Source organism: Agelaius tricolor, unplaced genomic scaffold (genome assembly GCF_023055355.1).
Source record: "Agelaius tricolor isolate 1412-34295 unplaced genomic scaffold, bAgeTri1.0.p SCAF_69, whole genome shotgun sequence".
Classification (NCBI taxonomy): Eukaryota; Metazoa; Chordata; class Aves; order Passeriformes; family Icteridae; genus Agelaius; species Agelaius tricolor.
This window is the reverse complement of record NW_027269329.1, coordinates 784,346-793,284: the sequence shown is the minus strand read 5'-3', so window position 1 is coordinate 793,284 and position 8,939 is coordinate 784,346. Positions and strand designations below refer to the sequence as shown.

The 8,939-nt window shown below is 59.2% G+C and overlaps 2 protein-coding genes across 2 annotated transcripts; both read right to left on the bottom strand.

Annotated features, from left to right (window-relative positions):
• Positions 1-2,393: 2,393 nt before the first annotated feature.
• On the bottom strand, positions 2,394-3,510 carry LOC139585095 (protein S100-A9-like). The gene is made up of 2 exons (XM_071417547.1): positions 3,358-3,510; positions 2,394-2,756 (listed from the first exon to the last, which is right to left on the bottom strand). Exons 1-2 carry the CDS (start codon positions 3,508-3,510, stop codon positions 2,520-2,522), a joined length of 390 nt encoding a protein of 129 aa, XP_071273648.1. The 3' UTR covers positions 2,394-2,519.
• Positions 3,511-6,694: 3,184 nt separating this feature from the next.
• Positions 6,695-8,242, bottom strand: LOC139585096 (protein S100-A4-like). The gene is made up of 3 exons (XM_071417549.1): positions 7,934-8,242; positions 7,287-7,432; positions 6,695-6,935 (listed from the first exon to the last, which is right to left on the bottom strand). Exons 1-3 carry the CDS (start codon positions 7,998-8,000, stop codon positions 6,771-6,773), a joined length of 378 nt encoding a protein of 125 aa, XP_071273650.1. The 5' UTR covers positions 8,001-8,242; the 3' UTR covers positions 6,695-6,770.
• Positions 8,243-8,939: the final 697 nt, after the last annotated feature.

Genomic DNA, 8,939 nt, shown 5'->3' with positions numbered 1-8,939 from the left:
TGGCCCCTCCATCACCTCTGACAGGGCTCAGGGAGGGGAAAAACCCCGGCTTGGTCACACCTCCACGTCGAGGGCAAGGCCTTTCGGGCAGAAGTTGCCAAAACTTGGGGAGTTTTGCAACACGACGAAAAATTTGTACATTTTCCTTCTGCTGTAGGAGCAAACTGGGCTGTTGCACATGGAAACAGGGATGACTTTGTCCCCTGGGTGAGTTTTTAATGTGATTTCTGTTTCCTGCAACGCCAACTGGTTGGACGCTGCCCAAGACAAAGCAGCATCTGTTTTTTATAACTTGTTTTCAAGAATATTTTCTATTGTTTTCTACTTGTACTCTGCTCTCATTCCAGAGATTTTCTGGAGGAAACTGGGCATAAAACCAGGAGAAAACCCAAGGCTGGGGTCTTTTCTGGCTGGTGCAGGAACTGCTGCATGTTTTGCAATTGTCACCTCTTTGTCACCCATGTTAGGGACAAGGACGAGCAGATTTAAAATCAGACAATGAGAAGGTTTAAAAATCAGACAATGAGAAGATTTAAATTTGGAACATGAGAAGGTTTAAAATCGAACAATGACAAGATTTAAATTCGGACCATGAGAAGGTTTAAAATCGGACAATGAGATTTAATTTTGGACCATGAGAAGGTTTAAAATCAGACAATTAGAAGATTTAAAATCAGACAATGAGAAGGTTTCAAATCAGACAATTAGAGGATTTAAATTGGGACCATGAGAAGGTTTAAAAATCAGACAATTAGAAGATTTAAAATCAGACAATGAGAAGGTTTCAAAATCAGACAATGAGAAGGTTTCAAATCAGACAATGGGTAGGAGGAAGAGGGAAGGACCAGCCAAACCAGGGGTGCCCGTTCCTGTTTGAGGATGCTCCTGTGTCCCCGGGGCATTGCACGGATTTATTCCAGTATCCCTGACTCACTGCATTGTTCCTTTTGTTTCCCGGCCCTGCTCTTTGCAGGCTGGCACCCATCCCAAACTGGGATGTCAAATTGGAGTGTCACAGATCCCAAATTGGAGGGTCACCCACCCCAAACCGGAGTGTCACCCATCCCAAACTGGGATCCCAAATTGGAGTGTCACAGATCCCAAACTGGAGTGTCACCCACCCCAAACTGGGATGTCGAATTGGAGCGTTACCCATCCCAAACTGGGATCCCAAACTGGAACGTCATTGATCCCAAACTGGAGTGTCACCCACCCCAAATTTGAGTGTCACCCACCCCAAATCTGAGTGTCACCCATCCCAAATTGAATCCTGGTCCCCCAGGTGGCAGGGAAATCCTCTGGTGCTCTTGTGCACCTCCCACACTCGGCCCCTTTCCCAATTTTCCCACTTTTTCCCTCAAACCCGTGGGGGAGCAGGTGGCCATGCCCAGCCCTGCAAGGACAGCGATGCCCGAGTGACGCGGGGGTGGCAGTGAGTGACATTTGCCTCGAGGCACGAGGGTGGCACCCCAAATCCAGAGCTGTCCTGTGTCACCGAGGTGCCACCCAAACCCCACTGTTTCACCCGGGACAGGCCCTGGTTTGGGGGACGTTGGAGCCTCCTCAGCCCAGGGGTTCCCCGCTCAGGGATGTGTCCCAAAGCGTGAGAGGTTTGACTCATTCTGCAGAGTGGCAGCTCCCAGGATGGAGCCCCCAGAGCCCCTCGGCCTCGTGCTTTGCTCTGCTGGGGCTGCTGGGCTCTTTTGGGGTCACAAAAACATCTCACACACGTCTGGGAAGTGGCGCCTCTGGAATGCAGCACCCCTGGGATGTGGCACCCTTGGGATCTGGCATCACCGGGATGTGAGACCCTTGGGATCTGGCACTCTTGGCATGTGGCACCCTTGGGATCTGGCATCACTGGGATGTGAGACCCTTGGGATCTGGCACCCCTGGGATGTGGCACCCTTGGGAACCGGTGTCCCCGAGAAGTGTCACCACCAGGCTGTGGCACCCCCAGGATGTGGCACTCTTGGCATGTGGCACCCTTGGGATCAGGCACCCTTGGCATGTGGCACCCTTGGGATTTTGTGTCTCTGGGATGTGTCACCCTTGGGATGTGGCACCCTTGGGATGTGGCACCCTTGGGATGTGGCACCCCCAGTTCCATGGCTGGGTCTTAGCAGAGACTTGAGGAAGGACCCCCCCAACCGTGTTTCACTTCTGGCACTTCCTGGACCTTCACCCTCAGATCTGACACCCTCCAGGAGCCCTGTGCTGCCCACTGAGGACCCCCCAAAATCTTTTCCTGACCCCCCCCCCCCTTTGCCCAGAACAAGGTCCCCCCCATGCCACTCTCCCCTCCCCGCCACTTTTTCCCTTCAGTCTGGGTTTAATCACAGGCTGGGCCTCACCCCCTCCCCACAGACCCCAGGACATGGCACACGGATGGGTTTGGTGCTCAGAGGAAGGGAATTTATTTCAATGCCACAAAGTAGAAGCAGGTGACAAAGATTTGGTTCCGGACAAGGGGGGACACAGAGTCCCGTGGCTCGGCCACTGCGGGAGATGGCTCCATTTCAGTGACGGTGGCTGTGCCCATGCCCATGGTCATGCCCGTGGTCGTGGCCGTGGTCGTGGCCATGCCCGTGGTCGTGGCCGTGGTCACCACCAGGGCCCTGGTGGAACCTGTTGTGGGCATCGATGGCCACGAGGCTCAGAGTGGTCAGGAACTCGGTGAACTTGAGGCGGCCGTCGTGGTTGGCATCAGCTTTGGTGAAGAGCTGCTTGATGTAGCTGTCCATGGTCGTTTTGGGCTGCGGGGGGAGCACAGTCAGCTCGGGGTCACTCACCCTTAGCCAGCAAGGCCTGAACCCCAAAAAACCCTCCCTCACTTTGGGAAGGTCCCAAGATAAAGTTCTGGAATGTTCTGCCCAGGGAGGTGGTGGAGTCACCGTCCCTGGATGGGTTTAAACAAGCCTGGATGTGGCACTGGGTGCCAGGGTTGAGTTGAGGGGTTGGGGTTGGACTCGATGATCTTGAAGGTCTCCTCCAACCAACCCAGTGATTCTGGGAATTCTGTGAACCCTCCCCATCCCCAAGGAAGTGCCCAAGGATGAGCTCTGAGCGCCCCAATCTAGTGGGGGGTGTCCCTGCCCAGCATCCCCGGAATTAGAGGATCTCCCAGGCCTACTCCCACCCATCCCATCCCATTGATCCCATCCCATCTCATCCCATCCTATTCCATCCCATTGAACCCATCCCATCCCATCCCATTGATCCCATCCCACTGATCCCATCCCATCAATCCCATCCCATCCCATCGATCCCATCCCATCCCACTGAACCCATCCCATCCCATCCCATTGACCCCAATCCCATCGATCCCACCCCACTGATCCCAGCCCGGGCTCTCACCGGCACCGTGTTCTTCAGGAAGGGCTCAGCCGTCTCCTTGAGCAGCCTGGAGAACTCCCCCAGGCTCAGGTAGTCGTCCACGGGGCGCTGCGCCGCGAACCGGTGGTAGACGTTGACGGCGCATTCCAGCGCCAGCTCCAGGTCGGTTTTCATCCTGCCGGGAAAGGGACAAACGGCAAAACATGGAAGGGAACCCGAGCCCGGGGACTCACCAGGAAGGATGTGCTCACCTCGGAGGAGGTCTGGGCTCTGCAGAGGGAGGAGAAGGAGGATTGGTGGTGCCGAGCTGGGGATGGCAGCTTTTATACCCTCCTGGAGCTGCCAGGAGCTCCAGGAGTTGTGCAAGGCACGCAGCACGCCCAGGTGAGGATTTCGGGCTCCTCACCCCATCCAGGAACTGTTATCCAGGGAGGGGAAGCCCCAAACTCGTCAGGCAAAAACAAGGAAACACCAAAAATTGCATCAGGGGTCAGCAGTGGCGTTTTCTGGAACGTTCCACAAGTGTTTGGTGGAGATGATGGAGGAGGAACTTCTCTGGGTGGGGGTCTCCAGTGGGATGATGCTGGTTTTACCCAGGTGGTTTGTCACTGATGTTTTTGGTGAATTTGGCTGCTGGACAGGAGTTGGATTAAGCCCTTTTCTGACTCACAGATGGGGCAACTGAGAGGCGTTTGAAAAACTTGGATTTCATTTTGTCAGGCTTTGAAAATTCTCCGCCAGTTCACAGACAGGTGCCAGGGGTGGCCACCCCTCCAGGAGGACATTTCCCTGGGTCCAGGGGACAATCCTGCCCTGTGGAACTCTGCCAGGGACATTTCCCTGGGTCCAGGGGACATTCCTGCTGCAGGCCCTGGGAGGTGGCACTTCCCAGCAGCTGGAATTGCCCAAGGATAACCCAGGGCATCATCTGGGTGATCCACGCCCAGCTGTCCCCCAGGTTTGGGACCTCCCCATTGCTCCCAGTGGAGCCCATCCCAGTATTCCCAGAATTCCCAGTATTCCCAGAATTCCCAGTATTCCCAGAATTCCCAGTATTCCCAGAATGAGCTGCAGAACCCCAAGTGTCTGGAGGGGGGTGGTGAGGAGCCTCCACCCCATGTGGTCACGAAGATTTTGGGAAGTGACAATGACAGCGGTGGTGAAACCTCTCCCGCCAGGCTCCTCATCCCAGGAACTGGTGCCAGAAAAACCCAAAATTGCAAAAGAGGGAGACAAAGGGACGGGGATTGGGAAGGGGACGGGCGCGTCCTCGACGGGAAGGGGACGCGCATGGGCTGGGCAGAGGGACACGGGTGACACGGCAGGGACACGGGTGACACGGCAGGGACACGGGTTCAGACAGGCTTGGGGATGGCAGAGGGCGTGGCTGGGCCATGGGGACAGGGACAAGGACAGGTGAGTGCCATGGGGAGGAGAGGACAAGGACAGGTGAGTGTCATGGGGAGGAGAGGGGAACAAGGACAGGTGAGTGCCATGGGGACAGGAGAGGGACAAGGACAGGTGAGCGCCATGGGGATGGCAGAGGGCGTGGCTGGGCCACCTGGCATGGGGGACATGGTCATCTGTGTGCCATGGGGACAGGAGGGGGACAAGGACAGGTGAGTGCCATGGGGACAGGAAGGGACAAGGGACAAGGATTCAGGGTAGATCCCAGACATGGGGATGGATTTAGGATGCTCTCTGTGAGTGGGATGGATTTAGGGTTGATCCCTGACAGGGGGGATGGATTCAGGGTGGATCCCTGTGACTGGGATGGATTTAGGGTGGATCCCTGTGAGGAGGGATGAATTCAGGGTGGATTCCCATGAGTGGGACAGATTTAGGGTTGGTCCCTGACAGTGGAGATGAATTCAGGGTGGATCCCTCTGGGGGGGGATGGATCCAGGCTGGATCCCTGCGGGCATCATCATTCCACCTTCAGATGGCCACAGGTGAGGTTTGGGATTTTGGGGGTCCCTCTCACCTGCCCAGGGGTGCAGGGGGAGGTTCAGCCCCATTCTCTGGGGGTTCACTGACTCTGGAGGGATGGAGAATTTTTTTTCCCCCTAAATCTTAGAATCCCCGGTCGGAAAACCTCCAAGATCACCACATCCAACATCACCACGTCCAAGCTGTTCCCGACCCCCACCTGCCCACCCAGACCAACATCCAGGTGTTCCTCAGGGGTGGCCACTCCAACCCTCCCTGGGCAGCCTTTCCAAGGCCTGGCTGCCCTTTCCAGGGGGAAATTCCACCCCACGAGCCCCCCTGGCACAGCCCGAGGCCGTTCCCTCTCCTCCCGTCCCTTTGTGGCATCGCTGAAGGCGGTGGAGGGGGCACGGCCACATCTGGAAGGGGCGTGTGGCACATCTGGAGCCCGGAGCGTGACCAGGAGAGGGGAAAGGGCACCGGGGGAGGAACCGGGATGGGCTGGCCCGGAGCACCGGGAAGTGGCGGCTCCGCACGGCCGCACCCCGGGCAGGAACGCGGCAGAACCCCCGGGGCACCGGGGATGGGGAGGGGACAATCGCGACATCCGCGGGGCGGTGGGTGAGGGACAGAGCCCGAACCGGCACCATCCCAGCTCGGAGCTGAGCCCGGACCGGCCCAATCCCAGCTCGGAGCTGAGCCCGGACCGGCCCAATCCCAGCTCGGAGCTGTTCCCGAACCGGCACCATCCCAGCTCGGAGCTGTTCCCGGACCGGCACCATCCCAGCTCGGAGCTGAGCCCGGACCGGCCCAATCCCAGCTCGGAGCTGAGCCCGGACCGGCACCATCCCAGCTCGGAGCTGTTCCCGGACCGGCACCATCCCAGCTCGGAGCTGTTCCCGCAGCCCTGCGGGGTGGGAGCGGCTCCGGGGAGGAGCGGCCGGGCCGGGCTGAGTCAGCCCCGACGCCGCTGCCGGGGAGCGGCCCCGGGGGGGTTCCCGAGGCCTCGGGGGTGCCGGATCCACCCCGGGCAGAACCAGAACCAGAGCCAGAACCAGAACCAGAACCAGAACCAGGGCCAGAACCAGAACCAGCCTGGGAGCGGCCCCGAGGGAGTTCCCGGAGCCTCGGGGGTGCAGGATCCATCCTGGGCTGAGCCAGAGCCAGAATAAGAACCAGAACCAGAACCAGAACCAGATTCAGAACCAGAGCCAGAGCCAGAACCAAAGCCAGAACCAGAACCAGAACCAGAACCAGATTCAGAACCAGAGCCAGAGCCAGAACCAAAGCCAGAACCAAAGCCAGAACCAGAACCAGAACCAGAATCAGAACCAGAACCAGAACCAGAACCAGAACCAGAACCAACCTGGCATCACCCCCAACTTCCCCCAGCCCGGCCAGAGAGACCCCCGGGGGGTGGCAAAACCGCTTTGTTTAAATGGAAATTTATTGAAATGATGTGGGGATCACACGGGAGGGTCCCGGGGCCGTGCCGGGCCCTGCCCTCACTTCCTGCGGGGCATCTTGTCCGGCAGGTCCTGGAAGAAGTCGTTGCACATCATGGCCATGCAGGCCAGGAAGGTCACGTACTCCTGGAAATCCACCTCGTTGTCGCTGTTGCAGTCCAGGTTGCTCATCAGCTTCTGTAAACTCGCCTCGCTGGTTTGATTCTGCCCGAGGGAGGAGGGAAAGGAAGGGTTAAAATCGGGCTTTGGAGGGGTTAAAACCGGGGCTTTGGAAGGGTTAAAACCGGGGCTTTGGAAGGGTTAAAACCGGGGCTTTGGAGGGGTTAAAACCGGGGCTTTGGAGGGGTTAAAACCGGGGTTTGGAGGGGTTAAACCCGGGGCTTTGGAAGGGTTAAAATTGGGTTTTGGAGGGGTTAAAACGGGGGCTTTGGAAGGGTTAAAACCGGGTTTTGGAAGGGTTAAAACCGGGCTTTGGAGGGGTTAGAACCGGGGTTTGGAGGGGTTAAAACCGGGCTTTGGACGTCCCCAAAGCCCCGAGTCCCCCCCGGCACTCACGCTGAAGCTCGGCAGCTCCTTGGTGAGCAGCTCCTTAAGCTCGGCTTTGTTGAGCTTGTACTTGTCGCCCTCGTTGCCCGAGTACTTGTGGAAGGTGGCGACCACCACGGCCAGCGCCTGCTCCAGGGGACACGCCATGGGGACAGCTGGGGACACAGCGAGGGGACACACAGGAGTTGGGCACCCTCAGAGCCAGAACCGGGGACCGATCCCCCGTGCCAGGCCCGGGTCTGTCCCGGGATGCTCCGGTCCCTCCCCGGCTCCAGCCGGGCTGGGCAACCCCAAAATAGGGGGAAAAAATGGGAAAAAGGGAAGGGAAGGGAAGGGAAGGGAAGGGAAGGGAAGGGAAGGGAAGGGAAGGGAAGGGAAGGGAAGGGAAGGGAAGGGAAGGGAAGGGAAGGGAAGGGAAGGGAAGGGAAGGGAAGGGAAGGGAAGGGAAGGGAAGGGAAGGGAAGGGAAGGGAAGGGAAGGGAAGGGAAGGGAAGGGAAGGGAAGGGAAGGGAAGGGAAGGGAAGGGAAGGGGCTCGGGAGTTTTTCCAGCCCTGGCCAGGTGGAATCCACATTTCCAGCTCGGCACCTGCAGCGGGACCCCCCCAGCCGCGCCTGGCAACATCTGGAGAACATCTGGAGGGGGAAAAGCGACTCACCGAGAGCTCGGGAGGGACGGGAGAGATCGGGCAGGGCGGAAGGGGGGCCAGGCTCAGGCCCTGGCATTTATAGCGTTCATCGCCCCGCCTGAGCCACACCCGGCCGGGGAGGCAGCGACGCTCCCGAGCCCGCCCGGACCCGGCTGGAAAAGGAGAAAAGGAGGAGAAAGGAAACCCTGGGAGCTGCCCCCGCCCTTGCCAAGGGCGCTGGTTTGGATTAGGAGGAGCAAAATGCGCCGCTGGGGCTGCCCAGGGAGCACCGGGCCGGGAGAGCCCCGCGGGGTTCGGGTCCCACCCGGTGCCACCCGGTACCGTCCCGGGTCCGGCCTCGGGGGTGGTGCCGAGCCGGGGTTTGTGCCGAGGGCTTTTTTCCCTTTTCCAGTCTCTTGGCAGCGATTTGCGCTCCCGTTGTGTAACGGAGCCGCTCCCGTGGCCCGGGCACGTGTGCGGGAGCTGGGGCGGGCACCGGGAACGGGCAGTGCCCAACCTCGAACCGTGGCAAGGCCCCCGAGTGTCCCCCAAACCCTGGCAAAGCCCCCAAATGTCCCCCCAAACCCTGGCAAAGCCCCCAGATGTCCCCCAAACCCTGGCAAAGCCCCCGAGTGTCCCCCCAAACCCTGGCAAAGCCCCCAGATGTCCCCCAAACCCTGGCAAAGCCCCCGAGTGCCCCCAAACCCTGGCAAAGCCTCCAAATGTGCCCCTCAAACCCTGGCAAAGCCCCCGAGTGCCTCCCAAACCCTGGCAAAGCCCCCGAGTGCCCCCCAAACCATGGCAAAGCCCCCAAATGTCCCCCCAACCCTGGCAAAGCCCCCAAATGTCCCCCAAACCCTGGCAAAGCCCCCAAATGTCCCCCAAACCCTGGCAAAGCCCCCGAGTGTCCCCCAGCCCTCCCCAGATGGATTTGGGGGCTTGGGGACAACCTGGGGGATTTGGGGAGGATCTGGGGGCTTTGGGAGGACCTGGAGGCTTCAGGGGGGAACCTGGGGGATTTGGGGAGGATTTGGGG